Source organism: Dermacentor andersoni, chromosome 7 (assembly GCF_023375885.2).
Source record: "Dermacentor andersoni chromosome 7, qqDerAnde1_hic_scaffold, whole genome shotgun sequence".
In the NCBI taxonomy this organism is placed as follows: Eukaryota; Metazoa; Arthropoda; class Arachnida; order Ixodida; family Ixodidae; genus Dermacentor; species Dermacentor andersoni.
In genome coordinates, this window is record NC_092820.1 from 52,709,161 (window position 1) to 52,725,131 (window position 15,971).

General features: G+C 41.8%; 1 protein-coding gene across 1 annotated transcript in view; it reads left to right on the plus strand.

Moving 5' to 3' along the window:
• Window positions 1-15,971, plus strand: part of LOC126534449 (3-oxoacyl-[acyl-carrier-protein] reductase FabG-like) — a 123,819-nt gene that overhangs the window by 47,832 nt on the left and 60,016 nt on the right. The window contains exon 4 of the mRNA XM_072289197.1: window positions 2,479-2,617. Within this exon, the coding sequence (XP_072145298.1) occupies window positions 2,479-2,617 (139 nt within the window). The remainder of the gene's footprint in view (window positions 1-2,478; window positions 2,618-15,971) is intronic.

A 15,971-nucleotide genomic window follows, 5' to 3' on the forward strand; every position in this document is an offset into this window, starting at 1 on the left:
TACGGCCACGCGAACTGCAGTGCTATTTGGTTTCGGCGGCAACTCTCAGGAGCGACCACAGGCACGGCCTTCAGGGTGTACCGTTAACCACTGGAGTCGTTTCCTGGCCCCGATGAGACTCGAACGGTTGCCCGGGCAGTCTGTTAGCCACTCGTGCTTGGGCTGGCACGTCTGTTCTTCAGGAACAGGTGCCAAGGCAGACCGGTAGCCGCCTCGATCACCACTGGAACACATCCCATCAGGTCCTCCCTAGCCCGAGCTCGTTTTGCCGACTCGTCCAAATCCGAACCGCAGTCCGCGCTCCTCACGTGCCACGCCGCAGCGCACCATAACGTACACTTCCTGTTCTTCCACTATGTCCGTCGAGTAGACTCGTCTACACTCGTCACAGCATTGAGTAGACTGGTTATTTAAGTTACTTTCGGAACCACTGGTGTAGCAGCGACCGCGCACGTAATAAATCGGAATTTTATTTAATAGGCGTACTACGACTAAGGTGTCGAAAAAGTGATGGCGTAGGACATACTCTTTTGCAGTGGCCCAATGCGACGTTGGAGGGGAGAACAGTTTTCTCTTCTGAATAGACGCCCTTAATAACAAAATAAGAATTAATAAATACACTTGTCTTAGTTATCCAGGTATATAGTACAATAAAATTACCTCCGTTTTATGCCCATGGCTGACGTTACTGTGGAAGCCGCCATCTCCGTGGGGTGGCACCCTCAGATATTTTTTGTTGCGATAGCAATGATATGAACACTCCAAGCGCATTTCTGCCCTCGACGTCGTCGTCGTCGGAAGATTCCGTATCAAGTGCAAGAGCGATAACCCCGTCACCGCGCGCCATACGCTCTATGTGCGAGTGAAAGAATGCCAGGGAAGCCAACGGTTGCGGCTCATCCCGCCGGCACGAAAGGGACGAATGTGAAGAGGACGTGCGCCGTCTTCTCTCACGAGCCAGGTACCCAACGTTGCGACGCACCGGTTGGAAGAGGAGGGCGTTCTCTCCCGTTACAACGGCGCATGTCGCGGCGGTATCGGCGGTGTGTGCTGTGTATCCTCGGCGCTCGCTTTACGTTGAAGCGATAGACGATTGAAGCGATGCTGCTGCCACCTTTCTTCACGCCAGAGTTTTCACAGCACAGTGTTCGTAGTGCCACCGAATGAATGAATGAAAAACTTTATTTGCACAAAGGAGGTATACTGGCGAAGGTGGAGCCCTCAGTCCAGGGCCCCTGTGGCCTTTGCCATCTTGCTAGCTCTGTCGATCAGCTTGAGCTGTTCTTCAGACTTCGAGCAGGACAGCGCAGCCTCCCACTGCTCCGATGTTGGAGTTTTGTGCACTGGCGCTACCTTTGGTTTCTGGCAGGCCCATGTAACGCGGTAAAGCGTTGCGTGTTCCCCGTATAGCGGGCATTTATTGTCATATGTTGACGGATAGATTTTGCTAAGCAGACTAAGATTGGGGTATGTATTAGTCTGCAGTTGTCTCCAGGCAACCGGCTGCTCTCTACTAAGGTCGTTGTGGGGAAGGGGGTAGATCCTCCTTAGGGCTAACTGGTTTTCTAAAATTGCTCCATAGCGTCTGGTGACTGTGTCCGGTTCCCCGTCGTGGTGCGCCTCCCGGTTGGCGCACGCTCGGGCGTTGGCGTCGGCACGCTGGTTCCTTGTCACAGTCTCATGACCTGGTGTGCACGTAATGAAGCATCTCGAAAAGGTGATTTTTCTCGTCTTGAGTATGCGGACGCCCGCAGTGGATATGCGTCCACTGTTGTACCTTCTGCACGCTTCTTGCGAGTCCGTAAGTATTGCTGTAGTGGCCTCTTCTCCGTGGTGGGTGATGGCGAGTGCGATTGCCGCTTCCTCAACCTCGAGGATGTTGTTGCCTTTGATCGAAGCGCAATTGGTTTCTCTAAGCTGGGGATCAACAACGCTGACTACCGCCCTGGAATGCTCTTTGTATGTGGCCGCGTCGACGTATAACACGTCTTTTCTCGCCGCGAAATATCTATTGTGTGCTTCTGATCTTGCTTTTCTTCTGGCCTTGTGTAATTTAGGGTGTATGTTTCTCAGTACCGGGCTGACCTCAATGATCTCCCGAATCTCTTTAGGTATGCTTTCCGTGCGAGTCATCGAGTGTGGCGCGTTCATCTTTTCTGTGCGCGCTGACACCATGCTTAATAATTTAGTCAGGAAGCAAATGGTTACAATTTGAAAGGGCCGATAAAAGTAGCATGTTTACTTCGTATGGCTGTCTGGTAATTTGCTATCGCAATCAATGCTTCGCCTTTCGGGTGAAATTCGAGCTTTTTTTTTCGAAACAGATGCGACTCTGTTATTAATAATATACTTAGGGCCGGTCTAACGATATTCTAACGTATTTTAGTAGGGCAAATCACAGTTGAGCCTGAGGTAAAAATTTATTGAACCATATGAACTAAGTCATGTATTCACTCCACCCACCGTATTGCCGTATAGGTCAATAACGCTGGGATTGCCAAGGCTGCTCCTCTAGGAGAAATTAGTCTGGATGAATTTGACGAGGTTTACAACACAAACCTACGCTCTGCCTTCAGCATGACACAGCAGGCTCTTCCGTACCTCAAGAAAACGAAAGGTTGGTATTGCGATAAATCTCCTTCAAGGGAAGGGTGCATGCCGTTTCCCTAAATCTTATGCAGGACAACTATGGAGCTTCATAGCCTTTAACAGTGACTGCTCAGAAAAGTAAACTACAGGCAGATCAATTAGGGTGCCAACAGTGGTTCGCGCAGTACCTTTGCGAATGATCGAATTGCAATGGCTATATAAGTTGCAGCTGGTGAGCTATAGGTCTAAATTTTAGCTGGACATAGATGTAATGCTTGTGTATATGGCGCAGATATAGAAAAGTGAGGAAATTCTACAAATGCAGATATGACAACCCCATACGAAGCCTAGTATACTGTTTACCAATTTAGAAAAATTTTGCCAGTAGCGCGTATGCAAGTTTGAAATTGGAGTTATCTAACGTAATTATTTACAAATCAATATAGAAATAGCTCATGTGCAGTCCAAAATATACTCAGAAAATACGCAAGCACTTAGTACAGCGGTACTGCAGCGACCAATAAAACTTTTTTATAAGATACCCCTGACTCTCGTCTCAAGCTCACTAAATGAGAAAATCGAAACTAATTTTACTCTACACTAATCCGCAGTTAAGAGCAATATGCAAAATTATAGCAATAAATTTTGATGCAATCTTAAAACCTTGCCTGATATTGTAAGTATGATATCGTAATTCGCAATCATATTTGAATGTCGGGTTATTTATGTCGTAAGTTTTCTGGTGATTTCTTTGCTTTGAAATTCCTAATTTAGAAGACCCTAGTACGTATGAAAGTATGGCGTGCTTCAGCCATGTATGTTTACACTCAGGACAATTTCGTGCCATTTATACAGCTTGTTCGTAGTTGATCTGTTTGATATTCTGTAATTACAACACATTCATCCCTGCTCCTGTTATGAAGGCTGCTAGCACAATGCCCTCCATATCACCTCGTTGAGAACTCTTCTGCTCAACACCATTCCGCGAACTTCATTATGATTGTTTTCTGTATCACTAACGTGAAATATACTGCGTCCGCGGTACATTTCCCTTTATCCATCGTCATCTCAGCGCTATTTAGTGCCCTAAAACCATTACTTAAATCATATTGCGTGACAAAAAACGACACGGACGTGAGAGACGACACACCAAGCGCAAACATTGAACTAAGTTTATTGTGCCACTGCGTCGGTTTTATACATGGGAGGCAGCGTAGATTGCGCATGCGCTTACAAGGAAATGAAGTGCGAATTCATGTAACATGTTTACGGGTCATGTGATGCCGCGTCTAAGAACCTTAATTCTTTTTCTGTGAAAGCCAGATACGGGAAGCTAACACATGTGTCACCCAATTTCGCGATCATCTGCGCTTCAGATATTTCACGGATGAGCTGCGTGCTGCCACGTGAAACAATCGTGCATTGATCCTCAAGAGGCTTGCATCCATGATCGCGACAGTGGATCGCCAAGAACCCACCAGAGCCGCTTTTTACATTGTTGCTGTAAAAATTGTTGCTGTACTAAAGAAAGCACAGCGACGAGATCAGATCAGTAGGCGCACTCAAGTGTCGATTGTGAATGTAATTCCGCTACGTAAAATTAAATTTTCAGGAATTAAGTTCCAAAATCAAATCTTGTTATGAGGCACACGGTAATGGAAAACCGCAGATTTATTTTCAGCAGCTCGGGTTATTTAACGTGCACAGAATGCACAGTATACGCGCGTTTTCGCATTCTGCCCCCGTCGGAATGCGACTGCCGAGGTTGTGGTTGGACCCGTCACGTCGATCTCAGCAGCGCAACACCGAAGCCACTGGGCTACCGCAGTGCGTTGCGTTCCGCGACCCGAAACAACCATTAGCGTAGGCAGCACTGATTTTGAACTCCCCTAGAAATATAAAAACAAAAATGTAGCAGTTTCTCCCCAATGCTGCATCAACCACTGCACGCACTACTGCACGAACCAAGGTTCCTAGTTTCATCGGCTGAATAAACGGCAGTAAACATTCGCTTGCTCCTTAAATTGTCAAGCACGGGGTCACGGACTCACGTGCAAACATGAAGAGATCTCACTCAATGACCGCGAACACTCGCTGTCACAGCGTCGGCGTGATGAAGGGCGCAAACAGAGCGGTTCGAACGCTTCTGCTGCCTCTTCCTTCAAAGCGTCTCCGAAACTTGAAATGGTGCTATCTAAGCGCCGCCCAGCTTTGCGTCCATCGGAATTTATCTCCAGGACAGAGCGAGAGTGGCTCCAGACGGGGCTAGAGCAACGGCCAGAGAAGTGTGCTAAACCAGCGCTTCCCTTCTCCGGCTTGCGCGCGTTTCATCACGTGACCACCTATACATGCTTGGGTCACCCATCCAGGCACTACACATCTCGACAGCCAACGGCGCGGGATAGGATCTTATCGCACTTGACTTTATACGTAAGCTCACGGTAACACCGACAAATATATTTTGACGGTTGTGTCCATATAACTGTTATCGCAAAATTCGCAATAAACAGAAAATTTTACTAAGAACCAACAACGCTGCTTCTTCACGTCGTGATACAGCGGTGAATTATACATTTCTAGAAAACGTGTTCCTAAATCTACTTCAAATGACTACGCTCGCATTTGGTGACAGCGGCACACAGTTGCAAGAACTTGTGGACGAAATACCGAAGTTCTGGCAGCTTCAGGTGCACTAGATTATTCAGAAACATGGGCGTCTTTGTAGTTCTACCTTACGTTAGAGCAAACTCCACTCGACAGAAATCAAAGGCAGCCGCACCATTATAGCTAAGCAAGTTAAGGACAATTACGCCGCGTTTTCACACTTCGAGCACGCTCCGACAGCCCAACGATAGATATTTCAAACGCAGCCACACTCGGACGAGCAAATTTTGCTTCTGCGAAGTGAACGTAGCGGGTATTTCAGGACGCATGTTAAATTCATGACTTAACGTGACATTACTTACGTGACGCAAAATTATCAGTGAGCAAAACAGTTTTTATTTCAACGCAAGGAAAGAAAAGCGAAACTAGGGTTTTGCGCAGTTGTGCCCGTGCAAAAGTATCCAAAGCCGAAGCCGTCAATAGCATGACGCCATTTTGCAGTTGCGTTTCATCGTGCGCGAGTACGTTGTTGTCGAGTGGTTCTGAAAGCGCTGCGTTAGGCGCGACTGCAACCAGGCATTGCAGCAAGTTATGGTGGCAACTTCTTTCCGTGCTGTGTGAGTGCGACGAGGGGGACCACCGCCAGCAGCAGCGTGTCGCCGATTTCGTCTTTGCCGACATCAAGCAAGTGCAGCTTGCCGGACCGTCACAAGCGGCCGAAGTGTTCCGGTTTGCACTGCGTCTTTCATTGTGATATGGGAGATCGCCACGCACAGAGACGACCAGATGCACACGAAAGACTACCAGCGGAGAGTGACCTGTGCCATATTTTTCTTAAGGTCACAGGTAAGCATATCAGCTTTTCTTCGGAGTTTACTCGGCCCTTCCGGTAAGGCTACATTTTGCGCCACGTTTCTCTTGGCAGTTCACAGACGTTTCTTAGGCATGAGTGAGCGTATGTATGCGAAAATACCACTGGCAGACGGAAACCTCAGAACAGCATCTGAAATTATAAGAAAGCTGTACTGCCAGGAGAAAGACCGTTCTTAACGACTCAAGTGACGAGTGGCCTGTCGCATCGAAAAATCCGTAAAATGTCAAGTACTGCGTAACTTCAAGTGTAGATACAGTACTCGCACCAGTGTGACTTTCGCTGGCGAAGACGGGTCGTCGAAAAGACAGCTTGTCTATTCTTAAGATTTACTAGCTCTTTAGGTATATTACCGCGAATAATAAAAGCGCTACAACGCTGTATGGCAGTGTCAGGCGATGTGGCAGCACAAATATTTTCGTAGCGGTAAAGCACAAGCGAAGAGACACAGCGCTTTCAAAGCGCTTAAACAGAACAAATTTAATGTGCATTTCGCTGTAAGTAGAAAACACATTAGCTCGCAATCTAAGCCTACATATAATGTATTATTTTTTACGTATTCTTTATTTTCATGGTTGTAAATATTTAAAACCATGAATTTGCTGCAACATTTATATAGTAAATCCTACTAGGCTTACAAAACCTGGGTGTGTTATGTGGTAGATTTGTATTATTGCTACTGGATTTTCTATATTGAGTCCGGTGTTTTACGAAAAAAAAGGTCATTTTATTTGTAGCTTTATCTTAATGCGCATATTTGCCAAGCAGAAATGAGTTGATTGCAAAGTTGTACCTTCCATTGAGCTGCATATGAAACCAAGTTTATCCTGTCTTGGCTATTGTAATGTGCATAGCACAATTTTAAGTATATACAGCTGTCGTTGGCTCAGTCGCTGCAGCGTATATTGTAAAAGTAGAAGGCTACGTATTATTTAAAGCTGCCATGCAGAAATACCTTTTTTCTTGTACCAAAAAACGGTGACAGCATTGAATGAAATGAAGGGTGATGTATTTTTCTACTAACTTAAAGGAAATTTCGTCTGCCGTGTATCAGAGATTAGTTTATCTTCTTGTACTAAACGATGTGTTATGTGCTCGGCTACTGCTTTTGCCCTGTGTATTTTTATAATATTTAAATGTGTAATATTTTTTTGGCATTCAAGAAATGGGAACAGCCAGATGTCGCCATCTTATCCAGCACGTGGGTGAGAGAAATGCTAGCAGGCACTTTCGCATATCTCATTAGCATATGATGCTATTTGTTGTAGTTTTTGTGTCCAGTTTCCTGTCTTTTTGCATTTTAATATTATTGTGCAAAGGGTAATAGTTTTACATTGAGACAGAGTAATCGCCCAAAGGCGAGACATGGCTGGAGGAGACAACACACACAAGCATCTTTTGTCAATATCTCGATGTTGCGCAGTTACTCTGTGGTTATCTACCAACAAGCCCAAGTTCCTCATCAGCTACATTTACTAATTATCCGTTATTAGAATTTCACTGACACAACAATGAAAGTACAGAGGTACACAGGAAGACGGAGACTTGAAATGAGGAAGAGCCGTAGAACAAGGAGCATCGATGGAGGCAATGTTTCGACAAAGAGAAGGAGATTTTTTCTTCTCAAAACGATGGCTCCAGTGAATTTTCTTCTTCTATCACTATTTACGGTTGAAAGAAAGCATTGCTCTTGCTGAAGTATTATGCATTATGGAATAAAAATTAGTAGGGTGAAATATCAGGAATATCAAAATTATTGTATATTCCAATGCTAGAGTGAAAGCCAGGAAAACAAGGTGTAGAGAACCACATTGTTATTTTTCACTGCCCAGTTTGGCCAGCTTCATTCCAAGCTTGAACTTTGTTGCACAAACGACCACTGGAATTCGTGAATTGAATTAGCTTGGTTATTTACTTATGTTAAGAGATTTTGAACTTGTAATAATGCAGCTTAAAAGAATGCATGTAAAAAATATACAATGACAATATAAAGTGGCAGGCTTGCGGTTGATTAGCTGATCACTTGATGGTATGAGCTCAGGTTTCAACCGAGCTTCCATGCACAAATCGGTTGCACATTATATTTAATTGCTTGGACATTCATAAACATAGGTGCCGTTTCGTTTTTGTCGGGGTTCTAGTTGTGTCGTAGGACCTAACTGTTTCCCTTTATTTGTATTGGTAGCCATGTTACACAGACAGCTAAATTTTTATATTAAATCGTGATATGGTAGCACTAAGAACATTTGTGCAAATTTGTTGCAGGTACACTCTGGCGGCTCCTGCCCCTGCGTCCTACCACAACCTACTAGAGAGTTGGGAGCCTTTGGCGGCTTCTTCCACTGCGTCCTGCCATCACCATGTCCCGACTACGTCCACTAGGGAGTTGGCAGCCTTAGTTATGACGCCAAGCAGGCTGACAGCTGAAAGAAAGATTCAGGTAGACACCTGTAATTAAACGGCGTCTTGTTGAGTCAAGTGGCTTATAGGCACTCAGCAATGAAATAATTAACTTCGAAGCAGTTTAGACTCCCTGCTATCTGTGCAGGGATGCTCAAGTCCATGCATTTTGTCTTAGCTGCCAAGAGGCTATATGTATTAGACAAAATGCGATGCAAATTTTCAATCATCAAAAGGCCACTTGTCCAATTTTTTTTCTTGCTTAACACAAGAACTATTTTGATAAAGCGTTAGCAATTTAAAAACAATACAATGTCGTCTCATACATGGCATTTGGCATAAATTTATTAGGGCTGCCTCAATGGTAAGTAGGCCGACAAACGTACACCAAAACTGACTTCCAAGTTCATCCTCATCTCTGTGCACTGCTGTATAATGTATCTTTCTCAAACCAGTTCTTGCCCACAGCACAAGTCCTAAACACATGGATTACATAAATTTGCAGCTTTTGCTGTAGGCCAGTTCTATGAAAATAAAGTTAGTAAGCCATTTTGTCCATTTTTATTAACCCATAATAAACTGAGCAGTGGCTCATAAGCAGTTCAGTTTTTGGTGTAAGGCTTCTCTTCAGTGTACTTAAAAATTTGGCCCTCTTAATGAAGGAATCAATTTTTTGGCTATGCCATTTGTGATGCATATTTTTGGTGCTTTACACAAAATTTGACATAGTGTTTACGCCAGTAAATTTTTTTTGCTTTAAGTATAGCGCGAAATTGAGATTTGTTCTATATTGAAGGGCCTCCAGTTTTTCAAAAACATTCCAAGTGGTCGTGTGCCATGTTGGGACAGCTGGCATAAAATAGCCTACTTACACAAATAGGGAGGGCCATGTACACTTGACTTTATGTTAAGATACTATTATTGATCCACAAAAGACAAAATAAAGGATTCCATCCTATAAGTAGCTCTTCCCATTCATTTACACTTTTGCCCCTTTATATACCTTGAGTCTGGTGACTTGTGATGGTAAACTTCAGATTAGCCCTGTGGTGCAGAATATTTAGGTGCTAATATATATGGATCTGTGTTTTCAGGTTGCCTCGAAATTTTACCCAAGCCATGCCACACACTCGAGCCAGGCCTCTTACAAACGACGTATAAGCAGGCTCAACGCATCAGTGTCGAGTGAGTCCGGAGATCAAGGCAACCTGCTGTGCAACCAGCGTGCAACCTTTGGTGACCCCTCTAATGTTCTACCTATTTCACAGCTGTGCCTCACCTACCATCTGTCCAAACAGCATCACCATCTGTGATCACTTATCGAACCATGGATGAATGTTGGGGTGGAGTGATTTGAACATTCTATTTGTCTCTTCAAATTCTTTGCAAATATTTCTGCTATTATAGTTCATATGTGTCTTTAGTACCTAGTTTTTAATAGTTCCTTTCTCTTAGAATTCTCACCATCTACTCCTGCTATTATAATGTATACCTGCCTTTATGCCCCTTTTCTCGTAGTTCTTTTGTACTTGTGGATTTAATTGATAGGTTCTTAATTCTTGTTGTACAGGATGCTAAAATGCAAACTTACGACATTTTTTCTTCGATTGATATTCTACAGCATTGTAATGTGTTCAAGAAATGTAACATAACACGGGCTCTGGTGCAGTATAAAGAGTAATATAGAGTACTTATTTCAAGCACCCGTTATTTTGGAAAAACTCAAAGCTTTAGGACCATAAGAAATAAAATAATTAACTAGAGAAAGATGGGTTCCCCTTATAAGTCTGGTAATAATGTGACTTCCTTTCACTGCAAAGATGCCAGTGGTACTCACATACAAGTTTTGAGACATGAAAGCTATGATGCCCTTTGCATTTCTTAGTGCTTATTTGTCACACTGACGAATGTTAAAGGCGGCGTAGGTTTCATGCACACATTGATTGTATTACACTATTTGAGTATTGCATTTCTCAAGCACACAGGTTTACAGCAGTGCTTTAAATAGCAGGTGTATTTCCTAATTTTCAGAATTTGTTAGTGCAAGAGTAACGGTACAGATCATGTAAAAATGATATTACAGACTACATTTCCATCGATCAAGGCTTCTTCTGACGACATAGCAGTTCCATGTGGTCGGGGGATGAATATCTATTTCAGGTTTAAATATTGGCTTTCAGGTCTGGGTTAGTCTCCTACACTGAGTATTCTAGGTAAGAGCCCGTTTACTAGAGGGAAGTGAATTACAGTAGGAATTTTAAACATCAAAATATCTTGTTCAGGACACTAATGTGACAATCAGCAAGGTTCTTTGTGCATTCATTTCCAAATTTCTGAGGATATATTTTGACTAGTTTTATTATTGCGAGAAGAAATATTTGTTTATTCTCACACTAGAGTTGGCTAGCCCCATTTGTATACAGCCCCTTTACAGGCTAAAAATTCAGTGTACTTATAGGCTGTTTTTGGTTTCGCGCACTCAGTGTTAAGGGATGCAAACGGTAACATACAACAGAATGCAAAAAAAAATTACTAAGGAATGCAAGGAGGGCGTGGGGCTTTTTAGGCAGATGCGTGCGTGTGCTTTTTCTAAAACTTCCTATGGTATGCCTCAAGGCCTTTCATAACCCTTTGGTAGAAACACTGACACCCACTGATTAAGGGGAAATGCTCCTTTAAACAACATTTTTAATTATTTCTACTAAAGATTTTAATATAGTGCCATTCATAGGGAGTTTATGTAGATTTGAATTCTCATTGGTTTTTGTGTAGCTGGTGTTTTTTAGTTATGTCCTACATAGTGGCACAATATTTTTATGGGCACTTTCTTGTGTCTAAAATTTTCACAAATCGTTTTATGTTGTATATTATTTAGCTAGTTTGTACACCGCAAAGTGGCGATACCTATCCAAACAGCTTGTACAATTACTGCAACTGTGCAAAAAATATTAGGCCAAATTAAATAATTTTACAGATTGCAATTTCAGTTAGATATCAGTATTCTGCTTATCTTGAAGAGTATGTATGCCAAATTTCATTTGTATAGGACAATTATAAGTGCACAAAGTTATTCTCATGCTATTGTGAGAAAAAATTATTGCAAGTATTCTCAATAATTTTTTCCCATACATGAGAAGTATGCAAGATTAGGAGGCAGGCCTGCCGGCCTGCCTACTAATCTTGCATACTTCTAGTAACTTTACATGCTCTTCGAATAAATATCGGCATTTTGCAGTAAACAAAGAGCTGAATTATCTACAGCACACGGTTTCGAGAAAATTTAATACACAAGGAAGTGCCCGCAAATATCACTACGTATTTGTCGTTGTGCAGGACATAACTCGAGAAGCAACTAAACAAAAACTAATGAAATATAGGAAACCTGCATGAAGAACTCTACAGTTGGCTCTCTTTTGAAATCTATAGTACAAATAATAAAAATATTTCGAGTAATATTCACTCAGCAAAACGTTCCCCTTGCTACAGTGACCTACAACATAGCTACGCAAAGTTTAAGGGAAGTCCTCTTGTCGGAAGCGACTCTAGGCTGTCTTCCCAAGGGCTTCTGTTAAACATTGTGTGAGTTTTCCTGCAATTACGAGAAGTGCAATACTAAAATGTTTGTGAATGTGCAATTGGTTTTGGCACACTAACAGAAAAAATACAGTTCTGTTAAATGTAGAATCGACTATAACTTTGTTCGACATCTACATTTTGATTCCATATATTTATTTTGTGTTTTGCACTGGGTGTTTCAGCTGTGACTGCCGCTAATTATTGAACATAACTGATTCATGACAGCGCGACAATTTTCACTAACAGCAATTTAGAGCAGTGGCAGGCATTAGAACTACAGTACTAAATAACATCTACTTTGTAAGAACTCAGACTAGTACCAGTTCTGAGATACACATAGCCAAAAAGTAATGCTGAAATAGATTTCTCTTCCACACAGAATTGTCCCACAAGGCTTACAGAAGGCTTTTTGGCACAGTAATATCTGAAAGAGCAAAGCATGTTCCACAAAGTATGGTGACAAATATCTCAGAGCTGCCAGTCTGAGGACTCCTACAAACTAACAATACCTGCATCACTGACTAGCTTCAATAATGGGATGTCAGCATTTAGCTGAAATTAATGAAACTTCAATTATTGTGATCTTGTTTAAGAAGACATTTGCAATTATCAGGAAGTTGCAATTTCTGACACTTTTGTAAATGTTTTGCAATTATTTTTTCAGGCTACAATTTTGGTAATAATGGTATTCGTTGCAGAAAGAGCTAGTACATGACATTTAATAATAATGGTACTGGTCATTGTAGATTTTCTATCTTCAGCGCTTGTTCTGTTCCACAGCTGTTTCTTGAACTCTGAAATGATGTAGCCATCTCTTTGTTAGCGACAAACAAGGAAATCTGTCAGTATGTTTTGTTTAAAATACAGCTGATCAACGCAATAGTTAGGCTATTTGCTAATTATATATTACAACAATAATAGTCCACGACCATAAAATTAGATTGATGCTAACAGCTGTCCCCAGCTACATCCACACAGCTGTGCCATACAATGTTTATGTGTTCAGAAGAGCCAAATGCCCCAGAGAGAAAGCAACAGTAACTCAATGTTCGTCATATTGTACAAGCAGATTATGCGCCAGGTGTAATTTATGCTCAGTAAATACATAAATCGGTCATGTGAGGTGCCTCGCTTTAGGTTGCAAGTTCGAAGTTCTTGTAATCTTGCTCATTTTTAGTTTGTTTTCCTTGCGAGCATGAGTGGCTTGGTTGCCTTGGCACATATTTTCAAAACTGTTTCCTAATCACTGGGAATCACGAAAATTCATCTACACATAGAATTCCCAGTTACTGATATAGTAGGCTTCGAGCCTAATTCTCCTATCTTTCATATGTTTATCTACCGAGTAGTATTATTGTTCATTGAAACATATCCATGCAATGCACAGTGGGAACCCTAATTATAGATATATGTTCTCGCTTTCTAACCTGATCTGGTGTTTTCATAACCTAGCATTGGTGCAATGGCCTTTCTGCACCTGCAGGATAGTGAAGTGGCTAAAGTTAAAGGTCAACAACATAATGAAGATACAAAGCCAAACTCTAAGTTTGCGATTGTCCGCCATAACCAGAGTTTCGCTTATAATTTGAAAAATAGAATTGACATCCTGCTATGGTGTGACAGTTGCTTTGGGCACAAAGTGAACTGCGTAGCACCTGTGCTAAAGTAGACAACAAAGCAGAAAATCATGCCAGATTGGAGTGGCAGTGGTAAATTAAGCACAGATGCTTTATTTCACGCACTGTTAATGTGGCTTATCATCTTCTCCTGTTTTGTTTTTTGGGAACGCATACATTGGGAAGACAATTTTTTGCGCCAATGTTACCTTAGCGGGACACCAGAGACAGCTAGAAATCAAGAACATGTATTCACACTTGCTGGGGTGCGTTTGGCAGACAGTCTCAGATCATGAAAAGCAGGTTGCCATTATCCCTCAAGAGAAAAGTTTATAACAGCTGTGTCTTACCAGTACTCACGTACGGGGCAGAAACCTGGAGGCTTACGAAAAGGGTTCTACTTAAATTGAGGACGACGCAACGAGCTATGGAAAGAAAAATGGTAGGTGTAATGTTAAGGGATAAAAAAAGAGCAGATTGGGTGAGGGAACAAACGCGAGTTAATGATATCTTAGTTGAAATCAAGAAAAAGAAATGGGCATGGGCAGGACACGTAATGAGGAGGGAAGATAACCGATGGTCATTAAGAGTTACGGAATGGATTCCAAGGGAAGGAAAGCGTAGCAGAGGGCGGCAGAAAGTTAGGTGGGCGGATGAGATTAAGAAGTTTGCAGGGACAACATGGCCACAATTAGTACATAGAAGTATGGGAGAGGCCTTTGCCCTGCAGTGGGCATAACCAGGCTGATGATGATGATGATGATGATGTTGATGATGATTCACACTTGGTTGCCCCAATCTGTTATCTGAATGTGTTTCTACAAAAGAATACTGTGGAAGGTAATCATAAAGACAAAGATAAAAAAATTAAGAGATATGTGTCAGTCATCCTTCCATGACCTCCAGTGTTTATAGAAACACTTCTTTCTGTAGGTGTGCCAAGCCGTAGGAGGCTTTATGTAACTCAGTAATGTTTTCCAAGTTAGAAATCGGAATAAGCACAATCACAAGAACATTGTATCAGTGATTTGTAAATGTGGCACCTAATGTAACTTATTCATGTATGTGCTGAGGCTAGATTACAGCCAGTGCATAATCTGCTCTTATAGGATGATTTTTGATGAGTAAAAGAAGCCTTCCTCACATCTTCCTCTTTGTTTCTTTTGCATCTTTGTGCACGATGTGTATTGTTACAGCTGCTTGCATGCAGCTGGGTATAGTTTGTGTTCTGCTACCTCCTTCGTCCTCGCCATTCATGTGCTATCTTTGCCGTAACAAAATACAGCTACCTGTGCTACAAATTTTCTCAGCGTGTTTGCTTTATGGCAAGTTTTGTATTTGTGGTTATTGCAATCTGTGAAGTTGTCTTTGTCAGCTATTGTACTTCGTCTTGCAAAAGTATTTTTGTCAACATAAGTAAACGATTAGTATAAATGTTGCTCTATTTATTTTTGTACTATTGTCAGTTATGAAGTTTTTATACACTGTTACATGTATGGCAGAATAAAATTGATGCACAACTTTTTAATGTGGTATTTTTCAAATCATTTTCCAACTGACGCTAACACGCACAAGTTGTGTGGGAAAAGTGCCAACAAGAGCACCATAAGGTAAGACAGCTGTTGTTACTGTTAGATTGGATTATCAATTGCCAACCAGTTGTTTTCAGCAAGCATAGTACAACGCATTGATTATGTAATCTAAGTTGGAATATTGTTTTTATTGCACTTCATTATCTGGGACTCTTTTGTAAATAAGTGCAGCCATTTTTATTTGTTATGTGTAGCTCACTTGGTAAGGATGTTAAGTCGTAAATTCTAAATAAAAACACGTCTCGGTGAACAGTGAAATAGGTTTAACTTATAAATATTTTGACATATTATAAGAGATTTGTGCAGTGGTGAATTGAACTTCTACATGAGAGACATAATATTTTGGGGGCTCATTATGGTTCTGAGTAGCATTGCAGTGTCATGCATATGCACCTGCAGGCTACATATTGGATGTTTATTTAAGACTGTTTTGCTTGGTTGGCTATTGATTCCAGTTTAATAGTAATGATAACTGTCTTGCTGTCATGGTGATTCTGTGCTGTCTGATACATTTGAATTTTCCAGAAGACAATAACAAAGGGTGATGAAGTAATAACTTTTAGTTGCTAACGTGCCATATCCTTTTTGGCAAGTTTGCTATGGATTCTTTCTTATCGTATGTTGTCTTTTCACAGTAGTCATCTTGAGAACTAGCCGTAGTCGTGTGTACTTACAGCAAAAGTTGGTGACACATTTTGAAAAGCGCCTCGACACTGCCATCCG